We start from the raw sequence: 25,777 nt of genomic DNA on the forward strand, positions 1-25,777 counted from the left end.
CCTGGAGCTGCAGTGTATTGGTGGCCATTCATCTAACTCAGTTAAGGCTCATTACCACAGGGGAACGTAAAGGCACTTAGCAACGCTTGCTCAACCAGCTATTGTTTTTACCCAGGAAAAGCTTCGGGGGAGGCAGCTCTCGGCTCTGCTCCTGGCGCCAAACTTCAGCCTTTTATAAAATGTCTGGTTGAAAACAATAGTCTTACACTGCTTCACTAGTCAAGGTACAAGAAAGCACGTTTTCTGAAAATGTAATGAGGGCTGAGGCTGAACAACACTACCAAACACTAAATATGGTAAAATGGTGCCGTTTTATTAATTACATACAGTATTTAGTTTTTTTATTGCACTTCCAGGTTAGTTAAAAACAAACAATAGTGCAATTAACTATACACACACATTACATAAAAAAGGTACCATGCAGCATACAAACAAGCTTAAAACAAAGCATAAACATCCGCATTTTGATTTATTTTATTTCCATACTTGTAGCTTGGAGCTGCCTGCAGCTGCGGTAGAAAAAGCAAAAGACCTGATTGTAAGCAGGAAACGGGGCTGACTGTGCAATGACTCGTCAAGGCCTTTCATGGTGAGAAGACATACGTCTTGAGGCTGGTTATTGCATGGGCTTGTGTAAAAGACAGTACTCTAAAATTATATTTACAAAGTTTATCTATGGTCTGAGATTTCTAAAAAGGTCATCTACATTAAAATATGGTGTACAATGTATACAACAGAATGCTTTTATATTTGACATTCAAGTTTAAAGAAAAATGAGTAAATGTGAAAACACTCAAAATACAAATTGGGGTATCTGTCTGTTTTGGGATCATTTCTTGTTATAAAAGCTCATTTAAAAAAAAAACACATCTTTGGTCCATGCTCAAACCCATGACTTGGCGAAACGTTGGCTTCACAAGAACACTCGAACAGTGAACACAAAGACGGAGCTACACAGGATTTACACATCTGAACTGTAAGAGGATCAAGGGGAATGCAGGGTTAACGTATCAGAAAACAAATCTGGGTCTGCATTTAAGACAAAGCACAGAGAAAATAGCAAAGTTTGCATAAATAATACTACAAAAGCATCCATGGCCTGTTTTTAAAAAGTTTTGGTTTAAATAGCAGGGGAACTGCATGGTAAATACGGCGTCACTTCTTCTTTTATGATCCAGATCTCTGACTAGGGGTTTTTATGTGTACTCGTAAATTTAATTTCTTCCATTATATACAGTATGCATTGTGAAAATAACAATAATAAACAGAGAAGCACCTGTTATTTTCAGCAGAGTAGAGCTGCATTAGGGTAGAACCAAGTTTCGTGTCGAGGATTACAGCCAAGACAAGCAGCACGACGAAAGACACAAGAGGGCATTTGATGGAAACAATGAAGAAACGGCGAAATCTGTTTTGTTTCTGTGACAGACTCAGATCCTGAATGTAATCCAGGAAATTATTTTCTCTCTCAAACACACGCACACACATACACAATCCCATAGGTAAGAGTCAATGGCAATTGCAGCCAAAGTGACTTAGCTACAGAGTTCACCATCTGTTTCCAGTTACAAGTTCACATGGCTCACTGCATCAACAGTTCCAGGTAATGCAAACCCGGCAGGGAACTTATGAAAACGGACCGTCTCTGATGAACATGTCAGCATAAGGGCACGTGAGAGAGAGTGTGTTAGTGTGTATGTGTGTGTGAATGAGAGAACCACAGATGGGAGGGTGTGTGTCATTGAATGTTCTCAACACTATTCCAGCAGTGCATGAGGGACGACTGCCTTCTAGGAAAGGCAAAACAAGTACGGCACACTTTGAGAGAGAACAAGAGAGAAAGGAGAGAGTAGTGTTTTCATTCTAAGCCATACCTTCATGAGGGGAGTACCACTGCTTATTGTTGCCATAAGTCCTAACTCTCCTTGATGTAGCAAGGTTCATGCCAATGTCTCACATTGTCTAAGGGGGGTGGAGGTGGGGTGGGGGTGTTGCCATGTAGGGTAACAGAGTTGATTGCGTGACAGGATGGGGTGGAGTGTGTGTGACAGCTCATCAGCAACCGCATTGGTTTCTGGCCTCACTTGCAAAACAGAACCCCCTTGCCTTCCCGTCCCCTCCCGCACCCTCCCTCCTTCATCGGCCAGCTCCCTTAGCTGGAAAGCTCAGCAAGGGTTTATTTTCACGGATGGGGAGCGAAAACAGCCCTCTCTTTGTTTTGGCTGCCGTGCCGTTCCCAGTGGAGGAGGTGTGGTGTCCTGAGGACTGAGGCTGGGCCTCATAGGGGCCACGTGAATTAGGACGGTGGGGGTTTGGGGGTGTCCAGGTATGGCTCCCTCTCAAACTGGGTGCGAGGGCAGCTCCAGGAGGGTGGGTGTTTGTGTCAAGGCCAGGTGATGGAATCCCACCTCTGTGCTTTCTGTGATGGTGATGTCCGCATCTTGCCCTTTCCCTTGCTGGCGATGGATGGCACTGAAATACGCATTCATCAGCTGCATGATCTCAGTCAGCTGTGACAGACAGAGAGAGAGAGAGAGAGAGAGAGAGAGAGAGGTCAGATTGGTGGCAGTCTCAGTGTCTGTCTGGCACTGTCACAGGAGGGTGGAGACCGATGATGTCATCCAGCTATGAGAAAAACTGGATCCTCCAGAAGCCGAGGATGATCATTGGCAGATTCTGGAGGACACACACACTCCTTGATCAGAAAAAAGACGCCTTACATGTGTGTAGATATTTCATCACTTTAACATATTTCTTTCAGCAGCTGTTGCAGAAAAAAAAAGGGCACTGCGGGGAGTTCATCTGTCTCTCCGTTACCCTGACCTTGGTGGACATGACCACCAAACCACTATAAGCCACCATAACCATTACTTTAGTGTTGCTAATGCTGTGTAAGAAACAGTTTGAGTTTTAACCTACACCTACTTTTTTAACTTTAACTGTAGCTCTTGAATAAGTAGCTAATCTTGCACTCACCATTCACCATAATCACCCCCTGCAAATTTGTTCTCTATTTTTTCCTGCCCAGAAGCTCAAAACACTGCACATTCATGTCAAAGCAATATGAGGCCCTAAGTTCATAAAAGTAGGAGCCTCACTGGGCTCTGCTTCAACTCGCTTGTGCGTCCAATACATAAATAAAAGCCACTTTTGTGCCCCATGAGAGATCAGAGAGGGATTTTTTGTTCCGTGTGGGAAGATGCAAGCAAATCTGCCCTGTGAAAGGCAAGATTTGTTCTCTACTGAAAAAAATCTGTTTGGAAGAACATCCATATTTCTGAGAAATGTTGCCTAATAATTTAATCTAACCGCTGCAATAAAACTCAACCCCCCCCCCAGTTGCCATTTAATGCCAGGAAGTTGGTTAGCATCGGTTGGAGTGCAGGGGCAGGTTGTGTGCTCTCTATTTAGACCAAACAAATGAGTGTTTTAAAATTGGGTCAGAGAGCTGGAGGCAGGGGGCTATCATGAGCAGACAGCACAGCCAGTACACAAACTGAATCCTGACTACAGTGGAGATATATAGTAAAACCTATAGAAACAGCTCCGTTAATAAGAGATTTTGCTTAATTTAAGTCTCAGCCTGTACATTCTAAACTGGGGCGTGAGCCACTATACCTTGGTGGTTTCAAACAGCAGATCCCGATCCCCAGCTGTGATCTTGAAGGTGTTGCTATTGGATACGCCATAAGAACAGATCTGGCCATAAGGGAAGGACTCAAGGGCCTCTGCCTCACCCTGCCGATACAGAGACACGGATGTAGCAGCTACACCCAGCCACAATTTCTGGGAAAAACTCCCTGTCGAACTCTGGAGGCAGGAAGAGGTAAGCATATGTCAGACACGCTCAAAATTATCATTTAGTTTATCTCAAGAGTCTAAGTGACTCTTCAACACTGAGGGAGAAAAATCTTTCAGTCCAACAATAAAACTAAAGGTGACCTCACAATACTCACAATATAAAAGTCCACTTCATAAAGAGTGCATCCAAAGCCAGACCACTGGCGTGCAATTGTGAGGTAGGCAGCCATACTGTCCCTGCGGCTGTAGCCGGCTAGACCTTTCCAATGCTCCAAGATGGATACCATGACAGTTGCTCCCTCCTCCTTCAGCCGACTCCGCAGACGCATGTCCTGCTCCACCTTTTGCTTGTGCGCTGCTGTAGCTGTGTGGCTCCACAGCGCCCCAGCCAGGAGGCCCGTGTGGAAGCGCTGTGTCGTGGGGCAGCCTTGGGCAGCCACCTGACAAGGAGGCAGGGTTTGGGGTGCAGAGAGGGACATGAGGACTCGAGATTCTAGAACGTGACCTGAGAAAAGCTCCTCTAGAGGAGGGCAGGGGGCATGTGTGCTGAAGTCACCCATCAGACACTGAAGCCTCAGGGAAGCTAAGACATGCAGGTCCTCTTCACATACTGGCAGCTGGCCACGCACCACCATCTCATGGCACTGCAGTGCAAAGGCCAAACCCAGGACAATCAACGAGAGATAGAACAGGACAAAAAGAAGGCACAATTTGTCAGTAACAGCCTCAGTCCTGCCATCAATCCTTTCTACCCCACCCTATTTTATTATGTCCCGTAACTCTTTTATGAGAGTCCTCAGAAAAAGAGTTCTAATGAAGCCAGTGCAAGCTGCCTTTTCCCCCTGTGCACTACAGCCAGTGCTCTTAGTCATGTTTTTTATGCGCTGTGCTTTATTGCATCACAGCCCATGAGACATTAATGATTGTTCAGTAAAAACAATGAAATACGAGGAATGAATCACTGCAGAACAATAAATTATATCTTATTATCAGCACTGAAATGGCCACTCATAACAAAGTCACTCTCAAAGGAAGGACTTTGCCCTTTGAGGAGTTGTGTTCTGCTCCATTACCTGCTCAAAGAGGAAGAGATACTCAATGCTGTCTACTGATATGCTGTCAGGATCCAACAGGCAGTAGAGCTTGAAACACAGTTTCCATTGGGATTCAGACTCTGACTCTTTGGTGGAGAGGCTGCATATAAGAGGGACAGAGTTGGTTAGAAAGGGAACATACAAATGGTATACCAAGAATTGTAAGCCTTGATGTTAATATGTTACAGGATATTGCCTCCTCAATGTGTAATATTAATGTTTAGTAACTTAACGGTTCGCTGAGTTTCATGTTTACTCTGTCACTATGCACACTGAGGACACAGAAGTACACACAGGTCCCTTTTATTCCAGCTGGATGCCTTATCGTTTCATTCGAGACTTTGCCTTGTACAACCAAATGACATCAGCTTCACCTTGGCTATCCAGTGACTGACAGAAATAGTGACACAAGTCCAGTTTCCCAGCATGGTGTCATGTTTGACCAACAAGACCAGACAAGGTCACCAGTTATCAAGGATACTGGATAACGTTCAGCATGAGAGTTGGGCTAGGGAAGATAAATATACAACCAACAGCTCTTGTCGCATTCATCTAACAAGTGAGAAATAGCTCAGATTCCTGCCGGACTTAGACAAGGTGTTTTGATGGCATGTCTGTCTGCTTGGTTTTATTTCCCCACAACCTTGTCTATCTGTTCTGTTTTATAAGGTGAAAATTGACATTTACTTTTCAAACCTGGTCAGGATGTCAGCAATCAGAGCGCTGCCTGCGACTGGCTGCTCCCACAGTGCATTCTGCTCGTACAGTGCAAATGTGTTTTTGCTCTCTTGCAGGCCGAGCTTCTCCTGCATCCTTCGAACCACCTGGTGAGGGGCAAGGGGAAGTGAGTACAAAAGACAAATGGACACAAAAATCGTTACATTTTAAGAGTGAAAACAGAAGAGGCAGGAATGCAATTTATATGGTCATTATGGTTTAGTAATGTCACTAGACTGATTAGGCTAGGATGTTTTAAACAAGAACGTGAGAAGCTGAAAGATTGAGAAAAGTTGTGTTATAATGTAGAATACAGATACATGCTCCCAAACCTCATTGGCAGTTGTGTGTGAGCTGATGTAAAGCTGGCAGGATAGAGGGCCAGGATAGTGCACAGTGCACAGCATCTCCTGTCGGCTCATCAGCATCTGGATCTCTTCCCAGGATGGCACACACTCCCGACACTTGGTCTTCTCCAGAGCCTCGCTGATGAATGACGCATAGTTATCCATCTCAGATTCAGGACTCTGGCTCTGGATCCTGCAAGAAAGAGTGAGAGTGAGACGGGTGGATACGTAAGGTGCGCGTGTGTGTGTGTGTGTGTGTGTGTGTGTGTGTTATTGTGTGTGTGTTATCAAAAGCATTTTGATTTATTCAATACATAAAAAGGGAGAACTTGTTAATGCATGTGATGTTAACAGTGATTTAAAGTCTGTAAAGTGTTGTGCTTTGATTACAGACTTGCGTCATCCTTTTGATTCAACAGAGTTCTTTATTTTCTTTGGGCTGGCAATGCTCGAAAGTCAATGAGGCGAGGAATGACAAATGTTCTCACTTTAGCTCTTAGGGACTTAAAAGGTTCAACAATCCTTCAAAGAAAAAGGAAAATGGCAAAGAAAACATGTTTGACTTTGGGTAGCACACGAATATGGAAAAGGTGTTTCCGCTCCTGTGAACCAGAGTGACCTGCCACTTCCTCCCAGTGGAGTGTTCAGGAGAGGTAGGTGAGTGTGTGTGCTGTTGTTTTAAAAAAGAGGGGACACAAAGGCAGTGGACAGCACACTCCAACTGGAGCCTGAAGTCTCACACACTTTGCGGAGTGTGAAAGGTGTGAAATTCAACCTGACAGGGTAGTGAGCTCAGCCTTGTGTAAACAAAGGAAAAATAGGAAGGAAACAATTATATTACGATATTCGTCCCAAAATACACAAAACGGAGGCCAGAGAGAGAGAGAGGAGCACGAGGGCCTCAAACATTCTGCCAGACAGAGAGAGGCCCTCTCATTCCCGCCAATGTCTCACTCTTTCATAACGATATGGCCACAGGGTGGGATTTGTCATGCTGAAACATAATTAGGAATGTTCCACTGAGGCTGTGGGATCCTTCCTATTCTCTCCTGTCTTCACCCCTTTCTGCTCTTTCCTCCTTTCTTACCCTCTCCTCCTCTGCTTTCTTTCTTCTGGTCTGTTCTCTCTGACAGCAGACATTCCCTGGGGGGTTTCTTAGGGCACTGGGGGAGTGGAGGAGGGTTTCTGGGCCCACTTCCCAGCTCCAGTCTTAGCTCTGCCCAGCTGCAGCCTCAGCACAGATCCACAGAGTGAGAGTGCGTGAGAGCAATGGCTCTACAGTACGTATCAAAACACACAGCCAGCGAGTTCCACAGGGTTATTATGAATCTCCATTGCATGCAACTGTTCCATTAGCTAGAGGGTGGTTCCCAGTCCAGACATATAGATAGAAAACTATAGTGGTTTGATGGTATGGCGTTAGACAGAAAATCTAGAGCAAGAGATTAGCACTGCTAATAACTTAGATTAGCATACTTGACAGTCGGGCTAATTCAGACCTGTAAATCCAGCACCAAAACACTGGATCTGTCTGGGGAACATGCAAACAATGTGAAGGCATAGCACGCTACTATATCTAAACTGGTAGTTTGCAGGGCTGGCGCCTGCTTTTTGTCCACTGTCTAGACCCCATGTTTTCCCTGCTACTACACATTTCTGGTTAACCTTCATCTCCCAGCATTTAACCTGTTCTCCCTCATAACCAACTCCTGGTCTGATGTACTATTCTTATGGGAGTGAGAATGCATCATGTTGCTACAACTTAAAAAAACATAAAACCATTTTCATGAGTATAAATTAAACACTACAATATTACAGTTATGGTTTACATTAATTTAAATTGTCAACCGAAGGATTTGCTGTACGGTTTCCCACCTGTCTTCCACAAATCATAATTCCCATTGAGACAAATCAGAGCCAGCAAAAACAGGAACATTTTCCATTTGTACGAGTAGGAGATGGTGTGAACAGCTTTATCCAGTCAGCAGGATTTGACATGAATAAATCACACCTGAATGTGGCATAAGTGGCATATTTCTAATTTTACAACCAATAGAGCAATATTATACATAGCATTAACGAGAAGATTCACGCTCTCAAGCAGTATGTTCAGCTGAGGTGAACCAAACAAACTTTTCATATTATATACTGTAACACCTACACTACTTCACTTCTCAGTACATTTTTAACGTGTGGCCAGTATTTGATTTTAATACTATGTACATAATGTACATAGTATTAAAATCAATATTATATGTAGGAGGTATTGTTTACTTTTGGCAAACACATTGTTCAAAGTGGAATTTTTGACCTGCACGCTGTTATTGGCTGGGGTTCTGCTCTTTGCTAACACCCATAAACGTCCTCCACACAGAAAATAACAAGAAAATACAGGAAGAGGACGGATACAGACACCGCCACACACTTCCAGTGGGTCATGAGGGATGATTGGAGAGAGATCATTTTTGTATTAATATATACGTTGTTTTTTAGTAAAATACTGCATATTATATCTTTAAAGTCAACTGTATCAGCACTTCAACATTTGAGTATGTTTTTTTTATTTCATGTATCTTACCTCTTAAGGTGGAATCGCAGGTACTTGAGCACGGTGGGCCCAGGCAGGAAGGTGCAGCTCATGCAAGTGAGAAGCTGCCAATAGCGGAGGTGTGCGGCAGTGTACGGGGCAGGCGTGTAGCTGGTCTGCTTCACTAGCTGGCAGTAGACCTCGTCTCGAAGGGGCCGCAGGTCGAGGCAGGTCTGCAGCACGCCCTGGATGATGGGAACCGGCTCCCATGCCGACTCTAGCTGCTGCAGGCAATTGAAGAGCTTCACGGCCTCCTCACGCACTGAGCCGTAGCCTTTTCCGCTATGGTCTGGAGAGAGGAAGAGATTGTTAATTTTTTAGGATATCTGTACGATGCTAACATTTTGTTGTGTAAACGTCATTGAGTTGCAGCTAAAGCCCAACTGACATGTCGGTGGGCCAAAATTAGGAATTTCCCAAATTATCGGTATCGGCATTTATGATGGCCGATAATTTTTTTTTCTTCCATCAGAATCATATATAATGACAAATAAATGATTCTGATAAGTGACTATTTAAAAAATAAAAACGGACGGTCAACCATGTTATGAGTGTTGGCGTTGCATAGTTTGTCCACCAGAGGGCAAAGTGACATTTTCAAGCCATGGGGCCGTTAGGTTTGTATTTTTATACACTTTTTTTATCAGAACTTTAATATATTTTAATTTTATTTTGTTCTCTTGTGACAATAAAACAAATTATTATCATATTATTTTAGTGAGATCTCATAAATAACTACAAATAACTAATGTTAGGGAAATCGGATTATATTTTGTTAAGTGTTTCTGTATTTTCATATATATATATATATATATATATATATATATATATATATATATATATATCGGCCGATATATTGGAATATCTAGTTGCAACATGCATGTAAGTTATAAAACAATAATATTACATACACTTGTATTACTGTACTGTACTGAAACAAGCCAATTATGGTCCTGCATCGCATTGTGCTAAATGCTGCCTCTCAGCAATTCAAACAGAAGGGAGATTGCACTTATTTCCAATTAGCAATAGATACTTTGCATGGAAAGTTGCTGAAAATGGTTGCTAACTGGATATACACTCAGACTTGAGTGGAAAGTTTCTGTTAGATAGCATAAATAACTGTTAATATAGTCAAGATTACAACAACTTTAAGAAAGACTCAGCCATCAGCACTGAGCTCTGAATGCACTTGTTTTATGATTTACTTTCAAATGATTATTGAATATTATAAAAAAATATATGTTTACCATTATTAGCATTTTCACCTGCAACTTCAGACATTTTTGCAATGATAATGTATGACATGTACATGTTAACTACTTACATGTGTGCTCCAGGCTGCCATATGGGAAGGGCAGTAGAGGGGCATACAGGGGGCCCTGGGTGTACTTCAGGATGGGATTGTGCTGGTACATGTGCTCCACTGCCTCAGGGTTGAATTTATTCTCCTAAAGCAGAAGTGGAAAAAAAATGTGACGATAACATTGATAGTTACAGTAAAAAAACAAACGTTCATATGCCTTCAATATACCTGTAGCCAACCTGGAAGCAAGTTAGTGAGTGTGTGATTGAGTGTGTTGGTCGGTCAGGGGTGACTGGGGTCGATTTGACCAAGTTCACAATTCAGCTCTGGCAACTTTCAAATCAGCAAGAAGGTCAAGTGATGACCCTGCAAACCACACTAGCATGACTGACACGTTACATTTTATCTGCTGGTGTCGATGAGTTTAGTATGCGTGTGTCTTTTGCTGCTTGTGTGGATAGATGCCTTTTAGCGGTACGGATGGCTTTCATGCTACTGCCCTCTAGCACCTGTTGCTCATTAGTAACATTGCCACTGCTCTGGCTCTCTCCTACCTCTGCAACCCCCTCAAACCCGCCATCCTTACTCTCTGGCTACAAGACAAAACTGCTTCCCCTCCTCCTTAGTGGGGCAAAGTTGACACATTCTTCTAAAGTGTTTGGTGCACACAGGCTTGTCTGTTTGCGATGTGGGAATGAGATGCAGCTCTGTGAATCAGGATACAACAGAGCATCCCAGATACAATTCATACACGGCACATGAATAGTTAGGTCCACAGACTGTCGCTTATTCCCTTTGGTCTTCCCCTGACACGCTTATTCTATTTCTTGGCAAAAGCTAGATGAGAGGATTAATACCACTCTCAATTCTGCACGTAGATGTAAAGTTACAGCAGCTGGGTAACTTAACTTAACGCTAGCACAAAGACGTAACGGGGAAACAGGTAGCCAGGCTGTATCCAAAGGTACCAAAGTCTGCCTAATGGCACCTCTACAGCTCACCGATTAAAAACCGAAACGTAAAATGACAATTAGCTGTTTTACAGGGGGTTATGTTTTCTTGGCTGAGACCAGTAACATCCTGGAGTCTCTGCCAGTTGCTTGGATTAGTCCAAGAATTAGTCTGGCACATAACCTCCTATGAAATTGTGAGTTGTCCTTTATACACTTTTTTTATGGATTAAAAAACACAACATGTTAAGTAGTGAGCTTCTGCTGGGCCAATTTAATTAAATTTGGACGGAGCTAGTCATGATAGTTGTTACCATTCCTTATGCTAAGCTAATTTAGCCAGCTGTAGCTTCATACTTGGCATGCAGACATGTGCGTAGAATCAACATTCTCATCTAACTCTCAGCATTAAAGTGAATATGTCTTAAGTTTTCCTTCAAAGGATAATTCTCGTTAATTACAACTTACTTGTTATCACAGTTTTGCCCATCATTTCTATCGGTTATGAAAACATTGTGCTCATCAAAGTTATTGTTAAGATCTCGTGATAAAGTCATTGCTGAAGTTACAGCAAGTTCAGAGGAGCCAAGTCAGTTGATAAAACAAGTTGTAAACACACCAGGAGTTTAGCTAAATTTTCTAAACCGCTTTATTTAGAGGTCCTAGTAGGTCAGAGTTGAGCCAGGAAGTCTGTGTCTTAACTGTGATGGGAAAAAAACTGGTTAGTCGAAGTAATAAATTCACAGTTGGTTTCTCATTAAAATGTCATGTGTGGCAGATTTAATATTGAAAAGCAGTTCACCCATCTAATATGTTCTTCTCTCAATGTTTCTCTCTTTGACACATGGCCTCTGGCTGTAGGTCCAAGGCTAACACTGCAATCCCTGCTCTCCCTTGTGTCTGTGGCTGGAACATGAATCTATGCTTTAAAGATAAGCAAGCAGTTCTTTTCACACAAAGACTCCTCTGTTGATTCTCTCTTTGATTTTTGCAGCAGCAGTACTAATCTCACACTCGAGAGGGAAAATACCTCGCCTATTTGAGAAAGTGTGCCTGTGTTCAAAGGTGAGGCAGAAAGAAAGCAACACATAGAGAGTGTTTGAGAGAAAGACTAAAGGAGGGGAAAGCAAAAAAATTACTGAGGATCACTTTAAAAGCAGGCCCCCTCTGCTCCTCCAAAAAATAATCTTGCCCCCTCCTGGCAAAGCAGACAGGGGCAGACACTTTCTTTAAGATTAGAGACATGACGGAGACAGGAGGCCGGGCAAAAGACTGCTTATCTGGCCCTGCTGCTTCACGCCGAGCCCTCCTCCACCTCCTTTGCCAAAACTGCCCCTCTTTTTGCCTTAGGGGCAGACTGATGCAAGACAAGTCATCTGTCTGCTCAATGAGATTCCAACATGCTGTGTTCTGTAGCAACCCCTGGTCTAAAAATATATGGCTGTGCATTATAAATGCACTTCACTATCCTTCCACGTAAGAAGGTAAAGCAAAATCCTTTAAAAACCCACTAATCCAAATTTTCTGAGTACACAATAACTGGAAATATCTTGGTCTTGAGATGACCTTTCTGCTTCAGGTCTGTTATTATGTCCTGCCCCGATGTGGTGGAAGAAGATGAGCTCATTCAAAAGAGAGAAACAAGCAGAGGAAACTTTGGACTCCCGAACCCAATGAGATTGTGTGGTTTCCATGGTAAAAGAGCAGGGGGGAGCAACAGCAACGGTGTGTATGTTTGTGTGTGTGTTGCTTGGCCCACCTCAATGTCTCGAATCAGGAGCTGTGTTGGTGTTTCCACTGGTGCTTTGGTATCAATGATTTTCTGGATGGCACATGCCCAGTGCACAGCCTCATTGAAGTGCTTGGTGTACAGCCTGTAGCAGTGCTTTCGTCCATATACTGTGATGCTCCAGTGGCCTGAAAGAAACACACAAAATAAATACATGTTTAATGACATTATGGCATTGAACTTCAAACTGCACCACATCTGAAAGGATATTTTAAAGTGCTCATATTAGGCTCATTTTCAGGTTCATAATTGTATTAAGATGTTGTACCAGAATAGGTTTATGTGGTTTAATTCTTTAGAAAACACCATATATTTGTTGTACGGCACATTGTTGCAGCTCCTCTTTTCATCCTGTGTGTTGAGCTCTCTGTTTTAGCTACAGAGTGAGGCATCTCACTTCTGTACCATCTTTGTTGGGAGTTGCACATGCAAAGTAAGTACTGCTAGCTAGTCAGTTGCAGAGTATAAGGACATGCATGCTAGCAGCTAGGCAAGCATTATAATATGGGTTACAAAGTGACACACGTTCGTCACGGAAGTAAAAGCTGGACAACAATAGAGCTGTTTGGAGCAGTTTGTGAACAGTGTTTTCTCTGGAAGATGGTAAGTCCCTTTGGGTGGACTTTGGGCTTGTTCACTTTGTAAACTTATAACGTGAGAAAAAAAAAATATATGTATTACAATAAAGGAAAGGGAAAAAAACAAAAAGCATTATATAACTTTAAGTAAATGGGGACAAGAACAGTGAAATGTTCTCTGCATGAGACACCCTGCATATCTGGCGTGACTCCCTCTCCCTGACTTCCTCTCTCGGTTTCATTGAGGATCAAAGGTCAGCCTGAGAGGAACCTCAGAACACACCAAAACCAAACAACATCAGTTTTCTATGAGTTAGAATACAAGTGTTAAACACCTCAGTGAGTCTCTTTGGACAACCTGCAATAAAAGTGAAAAAAGATCTGCTTCCTCCTTGTGCAGAGGAAGTATTAGACATACCCCAGGCAGCCTGGCCTGATCTGCATCCCCACGGCTGCTATCTGCCTTTCCTGCTACGTGACTTGGCACCACATCCTTCTTTGTTAACGTTCTTGGTAAAGTACAAACCCAAATTAAGAGGTTTTACAACTGAGATCATGACGTGGTGGTTTGCCATTGCCTACAGTGAACCTGTGTGGTGCCCACATATTAACGCTGCTGTAAAGTGTCAATGATGCCAAAGATGGAACCCATAAAGAGAACTAATATGTCGTGCTGACAACCAGAAAATACACAGAGGAACTAAATATATAATGCAACTTTCTCAGTGGCATATGAGGAACATAAAGTTGTTCAGTAGTGAAACAGCCAATAGAGCTTGTGACAAAGCCACTATTGAAAGTGCACTTCTGTCCAGACAAGTCCCCTGGCATTTTGAATTAGTAAGAACTATGTTTGGGTTTATACAATGGTTTGGACATTTTGAGTGGTTTGCTGAAGTCAGCAGGACATAATCACCTCCATTGATGGACAGGCAGACAAACAAAGACAACATGGATGACATCTTTGAGCACTACAGAGACTTTAAAAAGGACAAGTCATCCCCTGTGTCTCTTCCCACACAGCAAAGACTTTCCTCTTTTATGTGTTTGAATTTTTTCATTCCAGAAAGGGAAGGGAGATGCCCCTGTTAATTACTCAGATGTGAGGTTTTCAGACCAACGTTGAGCCACATTTTGGATCAAACAGAGCTGGGGCTTCCCAAACTTACTCAGAATTAGGGCACTTATGGGAAGGGAAAGGGGACCACAAGACGTCACTTTCATATTAAAAAAAACCCTGAACAGCTTACTAAAAATGTCTATGATCACTACACCGCATAAATAATTAACACAGGTGTTATACTGGACTCTAAAGAGATTGTGGGTATACATGAGCGTGGGTCAGCATGTCTGTGTGCCCCTCACCTGTTTCCTTGTATGTCTGCTTGTCTGGCCAGATGACAGAGCAGAGGTTGGTGAGGACCAGCGTGCCCAGTCTGCGGGCTCCTTTCTCTGGTCCGGTGTAGTAGTCGAGGGAATCCTGGCTCAGCATAAACCAGTACCGACGCTGCTTGATCCAGTTTCCTCGCACCTCCCGCAACAGCCACCCTTTAAATAACATACACACAGGTATCATATGACAAGTCAACTTAGTACAGTGGCTCTTACATGCCAGTAGAACGGCCATGATTATTTGATCAATCAATTAATTGGATAACAGAAAATTAATTAGAAACTTTTTTGATAATGGATTCATGGTGTATGAATTTATAAAGCAAAAATGTCAAAGATTGGAGGTTTCCAAATTTATCAAATGTGAGAGCTTGTTGCTTTTTCTTGTCCTATTTTATAGTACAGTATAGTACAGTATAATTCTAGACTGTTATTTGGATAAAACAAGACATTTTTAGCTCTAGCTCTAGACATTGGACAATTGTGATGGACATTTTTCACTGTTTTCTCATCTCTGATAGACAAAACTAATGAGAAAATAATAACTTACTGGCAGCTCCACATGGCAGCAAACATCACTGGGGCCGGATATTGTCATTGGATGATACTCATGCCAAGACCCCAGTTTTGTTATTGATGACAAAAAAATACTTTTTCCAAAGAGTTACTTTGAGTATACCCCTATTTCAATTAACATAATAAAGGCAACATTTTTTAATTGACAGCATTTTTTTTAGCCTTTTAACCTTAAGTCTTGGGGTACATTTGCCAGCATCAAGTAAGTTGCCAATCGTTAAAATGCTTTTTAATTTCACTTAACCCATACTTTCTGGCATGCCTTTTACTATGCTATCAGACACACCACAGGACGAGCATTGCCCTTGAAAGGTCCGGGTGGTAGATGGGCAAGTCCTGGAGCTACTAAACTAGTGCTGCTGCACCATGTCTTCACTAAGAATAATCCCCAAGGCATATAATTGTCCATAACGTGTGTTGCAGTCTGTATGAGACTTTCTTGTTGGGGTAAATACTAGGGGATAAAAATACAGCCACCTAATGGCATAGGCATTAAAGCCTGCATGCAACCAACATAATTACCACTTTAGAGGTTGACAGAGTGAGAAAAGGAGAGAAATAGAGAGAGAAAGAGAGAGTAAGGCAGGCTTGCATTTAGACAGCTCATAGGCATGCTTATTGGTCTTGCCAGACTTGGCTCTACTATGCAAGACTGTTGTGTTCCCAAAGTCCCGAGGATTTGGAAAGACTGCAACAGCCCAGATCCACTGATCCACGGCATTTAACTTCCCTCCCCCTCAGCTACAGTACGTGTGCAAATTGTTCCTAATAAATATTTAATCTCAGAGTAGATAAATAAACTAGCTTGGCAGAGCTCTGTCCAGATGCGGCCCAGAGAGAAACAGACGGAGGAGGATTGAAGAGTCCTGGTAGGGGGTCATAGTTCATCCAGAGGGCTGATGGAGAGGCTGGCAAAGTAGCAGGCCACCTGGACTGCTACTAGGTAGGGTGGGACTATCTGCAGGGGCAGGGAACTGCAATATACTGGCAGTTTTCCAACTTGTGGGGTGGCTGTGCATGTGTGTATGGCTTGTACACGTGTATTTGAGAGTTTTTCTTTAAAAAAAAAGAAAAAAAAGGAACAATCCTTTAGCTTCCTACCCTGTAAAATTGGCAATGACGCCACACCAGCATCACTGCTTCCTCTGTGGTTAGCAAGCTGTATGCCACCTGTCAGACAGTGCTCATTTTGCCTGCTTCTTTCTTCCCTCTGCTCTCACTTAATTCCTCTTTACTTTCATCTCCCCCAATTCTCTTCTATCCCGGTTTTTGTCCTTGCCTCAAAGTGGTTTTCCCAGGCAGTGCAAAGCCTCCACTGCCTCACTGCTATTCCAAAATAAAAATAAATAGAGAGGAGGGGGGCAAAGGCCCAGCCTCTCAGGCTATGTTTCCTGTTTAAGAATGCTTCTATATGATATAAGTGGAAAGTTTGAACCCACCATAAACTTACCCAATATAGCCTAAAGCAAAACCCTGGAGGCACTTAACACCACATCAGAGGGGTACAGCATCAAAACCCGATAAATAAAAAACCATGAGGTAAGTCGGGCTGAGCTTGCTGACAGACTAGATGTACGACTGGGAGGCAGACAAGCAGATTGGGTGAGAGACATGGAGAGAAGTGCATGCCTACTACCTTGACGCCTCTGTCACAGACGTGGGATGTCCCACAGATGCTGCTCTTTTGAGAACTTTAAACAGTGTGAAAGGACAGAAAGAGGAGCACAGTCCCCTGTACACCCCTCCCATGGTCTCCCATCTGGATACCATCTCTTTGGCCTGCTAATGTCTCCCCTGGGGACCATGGCTCGCCCTTAATTTGTTTCATTTGTGACTTCTGATCCCCAATGCCCTACCCTTTCAAACACAGATTGTGCAAGCTCTCTCTGTATCTCTATTTCCATCTCTTTACTGCAAACCTCCCGTGATTGAGCACTGAATGTTTGTTCCATGAACTTTTAAATGAAGTGAGACACCTCACTTAAAAGTTGAATTCTAACAATTTGTGTCATGCACAAAGCCAAGGAGCAGTTCATATTAACTGTAAATTAACAAGGGTATGTCAATAAACCTTAAAATCTCCATCTGTCACCACTCCATGGCTTTAACAATCCATCCTTCCATCATCACTCTATATCTGCAATTTTATGGCCTATTTTGGAATCCCTGCTAAAAAATGAAAACATTCTGAACAAGGCCTTAATAGAGAAACTGTTGAAAACATGTCATTGTGCAACACACACATAAATGAGAGGGATTATCTAACGCCCTGAGGTGTTGTGGTGGCTGTTAAAGTGTGGTCGGTCAGAGGATGGGGGCATGGTGCAAAAGCTAAAACCCCAAGCAACAGTGTGATCAATGGCCCAAGGAAAGTAGCTGTCCTCTGTTTTGGAGGTAAACCCTTCTCCTCTAACAGTGAGACAGGGACAGAGAGGGGACAGCAGTAAGGGAGGGGCACTAGCCAAGGGTGCATGGTAACTGCTGTCATAATTAGGCAATCAGACTGCCGCCATTCCAAATGGGACGTAACTTATCCAAGTGCTGGCATTTTACTGCTGCCTTTCAGTAGCAGGCCAAGAAGAAAAACGAAGAAAGAAATCGAACAGAAATATCCTATGAGATCATTCCTCAAAAGCATCAGACACCAAAGACGGCGCTCCTGATGCCAGTAGCTATCCTTACATGAGGACACAGAGAGCGCAGGGAGTGGGGGGGATAGGGGGGGTAGCAGCAGCGGTGCCACATGTGGTCAGAGAGGGTTTAGCTACAGGGCCACTGTGCAGCATGGAGCTGTGACAGTACTAGTAAAGAGATAATTAGGGTAATAAAAATATTACTATATTTAATGAGATGAACAGCATCAACCTAGCCCTGGACCCCATTTATTAACTGAAAGACAACGCAGCAGTATTAAATGTTAAGTCTGTAAAATGGCAAAAAAAGAGTGAAAATGGCCATCACAATTTCCAAGAGCCTAAGGGGATGCCTTCCAATGGTTTGTGGTGTCTAACCAGTCCAAAAATAATCAAAACATTAACTTTAAACAAAAAAACAGCAAAAAGCTAGAACTATCGAATGTTTAGCAACTAGATGACAATTAACACCATTTCATAGCAGGTTCATACATTCAGGCAAGGAAAACCAGACTAATGGTGGTGTCATGTGCATTTGTTTGTGTGTCTTTGTAGTGCGATTTAGACTCACCCTTGACCAGCACTTCAGGCTCTTCCTCCAGGCCCATCTTACTCTTCTCGATGACCAGGCTCTTCATTTCTTCATTTACCTCTGAGACAGTGTGCCTGTGCAGAGGAGCAGATGGAGAATGTAAATAACTGCTTCTCTCTCTCTCTCAACTCAAGTCTTCCCCGACTACTCCCTCCCATTGGATAGCTAATTGGCCCAGGGACACACAGTTGCCCCCCCATGTGAAACTGTGCCAACTAGAAGCTTGTCTGATACTCTTAGGTGGGGGTCACATAGGGGGGACTGGAAGAAGTGCCACAAATATCTGTCCTCTTGCGGTCTCCCAGTTTCCCTCCCTAGCAGCACGCAAGCACACAAACACACACACTGATACATGCCACGCCACTGTGGACAGCTCATCTCTCTTTTATCACTTTGGCTGCCGCACCGAGCGAGCCACTGAAAATAAACGTGACAGAACGACGCCGGCCTGACTCCCAGCCAGCCAGCTCACGCCGGTCTGAGGAAGGCAGTAGGTTCAAGAGGTCACAACCTTGGATAGTTAAAACCAAAAACATCATCAAAAACATCTGTAAATCTGCTGAGCCGCTGTTCTTACTTTTCTCTTGAATGCCTTACAAAACACATCGCCAGTTACCTCCACATACAATGATGCTTCAACAATTGGGTCCAGCAATGCTGTGGACAAATTCACACTTTATCTCAGGCCAAGGCCCATTTCCACTCTATTTGATTGTTTAGAGATTTAATCTCTCCTCATTTATTTATCTAATTACTTGTTTATTTTCTCTATTTCCTGGGTCTAAGTAGCATGTGAAGTACAAACCCCTCCTTCCTTCTTGTTCTCCTCCTTCCGAGATCATTGCTCAGGAAATGAATCAAGCACTCCCTCCCAGGGATTTTCGGCCTCCTATTACCTACTCCTTCGCCAGCTGATTTACATCTTTATTGATCGGATAATTTCTGAAGTTTCCTCCTCACGGAAGGCAGCAATAATCAATGAGTCCAAATATAGCCTTATTTGCTTTGACTCAGCTTACATAACTGCAGAAGCCATTTCTTTTCTTTCTTTCTTTCTTTCTTTCTTTCTTTCTGTGTGCGCTGACCTGATGCTGTATATACCATGCTTTTTGACCTCTGTGACATTATTCTCAGATAGTGCCTATTACGCATAAATGCATACAATTTTGGAAATGTACAGTATTTGAAGTTGTAGAGCCTAACCGACTGGCATCAGTCTCTAATTCAAGCTAATGGTCAGACACAGTGAAACTATACTGTGGGCCAGTTTTTCTCTAAGTGAATTTTAACTGGTTCAGGGCAACACCAGAGAGCAGAAGTGAGAAGAGAGTCAAGAGGATCCTGTCACATTATACTCAGTCAGGCTGTATAACTAAGCCGGCTCGCCTGCTACTGCAGCAACCTTCGTGGACTTCTGAAAGTCACTGCCTCCACAGACTCCACTTATAGGCAATAAAATAAACACAGAACATATCTTATTTGAGGCTGTTAATAACCCCTGCTACATAACAGAGACAGGCATGCAGACAGGCAGAGGTAGTCTATATGTAGCCCAAATGGAAGAGGATTTAGATCTATAGAAAAACTATGCCTCGACTGGAGAATATAGCTTGCTGTGCAAGTGTTTATGTTCCTTGGATAATTGCTATTGTCTGTGATAGGCTTACATCCAAAATGCCAAGAACAATAAAAATAATCCTTACACTTAGTTTCTAAATCTCAATATCACAACTAACAATTCTGAAACAACTGGTATAACCTGCTGCAGGATTTGAACCAGCAGTCCTATAGAAATTAAAGATGTGACTTTCAATTTTACAGTTTACTGAAGAGGTAATGTGGTACACACATGGTCGTACATCTTGGAGGAATATTCTTGCAGTAAAAAATGAAACTTGGCTATAATGTGTGCAGATTCTAAGAAGGGTAGGCATTTTGCCATTTACTGCCAGAATAGACAGAAATCTCTTCTTCTGCCCCGAACTGGTCTGCCCCCATCTTCAACCTAAAATACTTTATAAGTCAACTTCAACCAGCTTAATGTTGATGTGGGGGCTTTGGATCTCCACAGCTGTCCAGCAGCCCTAAAACACCCCACCTCAACTCAACCCCAGCCAGCCCCCCATGCTACCGCCCCCACATTCCCAAAAGCCCCAGCAAAGGCCGTGACGGTGGGGCCTTAAGCGGGCAACTTCCTGTGGAGTGCAGGAAACAATTTGACATGGGGATTAGACAGCACGGAGAATAGAGCGAATGCACATCGGCAGACAGCATCTCTCTTTCTCTCTTTCTTGTCCTCGAGGACTAAACATCAGCTACTGCAGAGGCGTAGCATCATTTGAATGTCACACTACTTAACTGTTAAAGCTTGAAATGTGTTGAAAATTTTTAAAAAGCAAGGCCCTCTGAGATTGTGCGAAATTTGGCTGATGATGAGATGAGCTGTCCAATAGTCATCTAACCATCACTAATTGTCACCACTACTAGTTCATGTGTTCCATACTTTCTCAATTTCACACATACAATTTCACATCTCTTTTATACCTAAACAATATAGAGCTCAGATGGGAGAGGGAGTGACTACAAGCAACTATTTGACTAGTTGGATAAAAGGAAGAGCAAGAACATGGCAAAAGAAAGTGGAAGAAAATAAAACAATTGAAAGAGGACACTTTAGGCTATCCAGCACAATCAATAAAACCAGGCCAACTGTTGTATACAGTAGCTTTAGGTATTACTGGAATCTTTCGTTCTAATCTAATCAATCTGAAAACAGGATTTACATTTTTCTCTTTTGCAAAGCCCAATCGCTTGAGATTGTCAAGTATGATGCATGTTGACACCGTTGCATCCCAATAATGAATCCATCCTAAATCTTCAACTTTACTTAATTTTACAAACTATTAAATGATATTAATCTGCAAAAATGGCAGGTGGGTGGAAATTTACTGGGTTTTACATGTGGTCACCAAATTCCATGTACTTGCAAGAGTGATAACATGCACATTGTACCGCCCTGACAGGTGCGGCAAAACTAACAGCAGGAGAATTAGCATGCCTGAACACGCCCACACAGTCCTGAGAAGTGCCACAATAGGTAGATAGCACCTGTGTGGCTGTGAGGTTAGGTTGTAAGCTTTTTACCAGCAGATTTTTGACTGTACAAAGTGCTTCTTCGTTCCTTTACAATCCAATGTTAGCATACTTCTAACTATTCAGTAGCTGCATGCTAAAGCCAGATAGCTGTAATCTTGGCGGACAATGCTGGTCATTTATCCTCAATTACAAAACACAAGTATGAACCTGAAAAATGCTATTTCATAGTTAAAAAATGACTAAAATGATTAGTTGTTTATTATCAATGCGGCTCAAGTTTCAGCAAATTTAAAAGTCTGAATAACGGGAAGTTTTCCTGTTGTTCCCATTCTACCGCCATTGTGGGAATGCAACATTGTTTAAGCAAAAACATATGGACTGCTCCTACTGCACATACTGAAATATGGTCATCACAACTAATGAGCATATTGTCTGCAGTCCTTTCATGGTGAAAATGATGGACATGCTTAAATCCACCAAGTATGAGCAGGACAATGAGTTGATTTGTCTGTCTGGTGGTGGCTGCTAGAAACGATGAGTAATTGATTTCAGTCCAGGGTCTAATCAAAACGCAGAGACGCTAATTAAAGTCAGAAAAGTGGTGTCCTTGCTCTCGGGCTTGAATGACCGCGGTGGAAACAGTGGAGACATGTCCCAGCATACAGAGCGGGTCCTTGTGACAACAAGAACATGCACAGTTGAAAAAAATGACCCTTGTGTGGATGTGTCACAGAATCACTTGGAGAATTATAAGTGATGGATGAAATGTCTGGATGGGTCCAAAAAGGCATTCAAACAAATGACCTCAAACCAGCTGCCTTTTTTCCGTGGTGTTTAGGCTCACATAAGTGTACACAACTGACAGCCATAGCCATACATCAAGTTACACAGTTTTACATCCACAAAAAGCACCAGAAAAAACAATATCGGAGATGTCCTTCATTAAAATACAGTGGGTCATACCGTAACAGAAAAATATCAGTTTCTCTTTGTGGGAAATCCATTCCTCTCTCAAGTCTCTATCCCCTCCCCCACATTGCTTGGGCTGTCTGCATGGGCCTCTGGCTGAAGCTGGGCTGGTGGGAAAATGGGAATGTGGTGATTAAGAATGGGCCTATATGACCTCCCAGCTAAAAATACGCTGTTTACTCAAGACCACTGCCAAAAAACTCTGGACTAGGCAAAGGGGAGAGGAAAAAAAGTCATGTTTTGAGAAAGGAGGAGGAAGGGTGTGTGTGTGTGTGTGTGTGTGTGTGTGTGTGTGTGTGTGTGTGACAGGAAGTCTGAGTTTGTGACTGAAAAACGGAGTGTTGAACAGCAAAGGAGTGAGTGACGTCTTGGTTTGAATGAATTTACCCTGATGGTGAGACTTGATGTGAATTAAAACTTTCTATATTTGCTGATGTTGTAAACAGGACTAGTTTGGGATTGTTGGATGGTTGACAGACACTCAGACGGGCAATTACCAGGGGCCCACTTCTAAGCTTTTTTTGAACGCAAACACCACATGACACACACACACACACCACACACCCACACACACACACACACACACACACACACACACACACACACACACACACACACACACACACACACACACACACCACACACACACACACACACACACACACACACACACACACACACACACACACCACACACACACACACACACACACACACACACACACACACACACACACACACACCACACACACACACACACCACACATCTGAAACATAGTCTCTTTCAGCCATTGCAGCCAACACCAAAAAATGTCTGTCAAAAGCCTTCAAAGCAGAAGGGGGGCTAATGAGAAAGCAGACGGAACAAATGGTGAGACAGAGAGATGGAGAAGTCCTCAAGTGTTCCCTTTCTTCTGGTACAGTTTGTACTCTGTTCTCTGTCCCAGCTATGAGAAGGAATTTGAGAGTCAGGAAAGTGAGGATTAAAAAAAATAGTGATGATGTAAGATAGATTTGAGTGTGGGCACAGCAGGAGGGAGCAGGCTGCTTGGCATTTTGTGCTGACTGAGAGACAGACAGGGGAGACCCGCGCTGTCTGCCTGCAGAGATATGTCCATCACCCAATCCCTCAGTAAGCCGTCTGCAGCTGCGAGAGGTCAGTGCAAACACACAACAAATCTGTTACAGTTACAGCACTCCTGACACAGGCCAAACTAATATTATCATTTGAAAACTTCCCAGCCTCTCCAAATCGGTCTCTGCAGTTACACATTAATCAACTAAAAGAGCTTTTCTATCCCGAGTTAAAACATAAAAATCAACTGTGTTGTTGTATGTTTGATATACAGAAAAATAGTTAGTACTTCTACAATGTGACTTGCGTAGGAGGTGGACAAGTAGGTTAAGAGTTGCAAAGAAAACCTCCCGCACACTGTCTTACTTGCAAAAATATGATAATGGCAACGTTTTTGTACTGGACCCTCTTCAGGCACATAACATTGAATTGTAGTCATTTCAAAGTTTCTGGGTTCACAAATCACAGAATGCATACCTGCAGAACCATGTCAGGTTACTTCACACAGTGATGTACAGTTTCTTGAAACTGAGACGAATGTCAGTTATCTCAACAAAAAAATGGACATATAGTACAAAACCATCTCCACCTTGTTACTGAAAATGTACTCTAGCTTGTTCTGTGTTACATTTTCAGAGTGATAGCAAGATGTTTTTAGCATATTTTGTGTGTAATTTTTACTATATGAGAAAAACATAGTACTGATAATGACTAAAGTTGACTGTGCATGTGCCCTGCAGCTTTAGGCTCAAAATGTACAACACATGGAAATTATGGTATTTTACAAATTGAATGTGACTATAAATGTGCATACAATGTTAGCATACTGTATACAAAATACATTCTGGGAGAACATTTTATGCATTGTAAGGCAACCTTGTGTTCCGAAAGGCGCCCTAAATTTACTATTATGATTATTCCTGAAATGGCCTACACTCAGAAGTGTGTACTCACCACTCTGTTTTAACAGAGGCCGGCCTTTCAACATTCCTAACCACATCAGGCCGGCACCATAATTAATTATCTGAGCATTACCAAACTAACCTCAGTCTAGCAGGAAAAACCTAAGTCCCCCCAATTTATCACCATCATATCTGGACCATTATTTAAACTAATAGTTTGGATTAATGTATCCTTCTGGACAGTTCAATTCAATTCCTTAATAAAGGTTTTAAAAAAAGAAGTGAAAGCTGCCCTGAAAGCTGCCTGTTACTTTAGACTGAAGATAAAAAGGATATGGCACCATCTGCTACATCACAATGCCCTCACTTATCAGAGCCTGGTTTGGCTCTCCATCTATACATTTGAACATCTGGGCGTGTCCAGTCATTGGCCAGGTAATGACCAAGCAGTACACTCTCTAATCTCTTCACTCAGTGTGATGATTACAGCCAGGCTTCTATCACACTCCCTTCAAAACCAGTAGTTAATTATGCCATGTGGCCTGGGGCCACCTCCACTACAATCTAGAAGTGACACACACACACACACACACACACACACACACACACACCTCTGAGCCACACCTCTTCTGGGAGTGCTGCTGAGGTAGGACTGAGTCACCCAGCTTCCCTCCTTACTTCGTGCCTTACTTCTTTCCCTCAAGCCTCAAGAAACAGCACGTCCTGTATGACTGCAACAAAATGTTACAGCTTCAGCTACGCTACGCACTTCCTGATGCAGCTCTCTTCTTGTTGAAAATTGTTGCAGACCCTCGTCTATTTACATTTGTGGTGTAAGATAGTCTGTCAGGTCGAGGTTTGTGACTCATTGCCTATGAGTCGGCAGATGTACAGTAGAGATTGTGGATGAGGGATAAGGGGTGGGGGGATGATAAGGGCATGATGCCAAAGACAGAATGGAACAGAGCCTGGCTACATCACTGTCTGAGATCACAGCCCTGCACTAATAGTCTGGATCCAGCCCTCCATGAATCACTCCTTTTCATTGGCACTTGCATTCACTTGTCAACCCCATGACCATTTGAATTTAATTATTTGTAAGACGCATAGTGGTTCCTTGTAATGGGCAGTTTGAGCATACAGCCTTCTAAAGTGATTGGATTTGCTGATCTGGAATCTGGAGTTAAACTATGATTGGTCTCAATCATCTGTAGGTTGAAGATTGATATGTTATTGGCCAATGCAGCCTCAAATAAAAGCAAAGCCAACGTTTAAAAGAGGTTGATGAGTGAAAGCTGTCAGTAGCATTATCCATAAGCAATCAAAGTATCACTGCAGAGTGTCAAAGACCATCTGTCAATATACATACAAGTC

The 25,777-nt window shown here is 42.8% G+C and overlaps 1 protein-coding gene across 3 annotated transcripts in view; it reads right to left on the minus strand.

Annotated features, from left to right (window-relative positions):
* Positions 1 to 292: 292 nt before the first annotated feature.
* The window catches only part of plekhh3 (pleckstrin homology, MyTH4 and FERM domain containing H3), a 31,562-nt gene continuing 6,077 nt past the window's right edge, over positions 293 to 25,777 (minus strand). For 2 of the 3 annotated variants that reach the window (XM_032536520.1, XM_032536522.1), the window contains exons 3-13: positions 18,342 to 18,436; positions 14,535 to 14,717; positions 12,562 to 12,719; positions 9,874 to 9,997; positions 8,538 to 8,835; positions 5,945 to 6,152; positions 5,583 to 5,719; positions 4,875 to 4,995; positions 3,957 to 4,445; positions 3,619 to 3,810; positions 293 to 2,510 (exon numbers count right to left, since the gene is read on the minus strand). In XM_032536520.1, the coding sequence (XP_032392411.1) occupies positions 2,340 to 2,510; positions 3,619 to 3,810; positions 3,957 to 4,445; positions 4,875 to 4,995; positions 5,583 to 5,719; positions 5,945 to 6,152; positions 8,538 to 8,835; positions 9,874 to 9,997; positions 12,562 to 12,719; positions 14,535 to 14,717; positions 18,342 to 18,436 (2,176 nt within the window). In that variant the 3' untranslated portion in view covers positions 293 to 2,339. The remainder of the gene's footprint in view (positions 2,511 to 3,618; positions 3,811 to 3,956; positions 4,446 to 4,874; positions 4,996 to 5,582; positions 5,720 to 5,944; positions 6,153 to 8,537; positions 8,836 to 9,873; positions 9,998 to 12,561; positions 12,720 to 14,534; positions 14,718 to 18,341; positions 18,437 to 25,777) is intronic. The other variant, XM_032536521.1, reaches the window with a different exon arrangement.

The sequence above is a fragment of the Etheostoma spectabile genome, chromosome 15 (assembly GCF_008692095.1).
Source record: "Etheostoma spectabile isolate EspeVRDwgs_2016 chromosome 15, UIUC_Espe_1.0, whole genome shotgun sequence".
NCBI classification, from domain to species: Eukaryota; Metazoa; Chordata; class Actinopteri; order Perciformes; family Percidae; genus Etheostoma; species Etheostoma spectabile.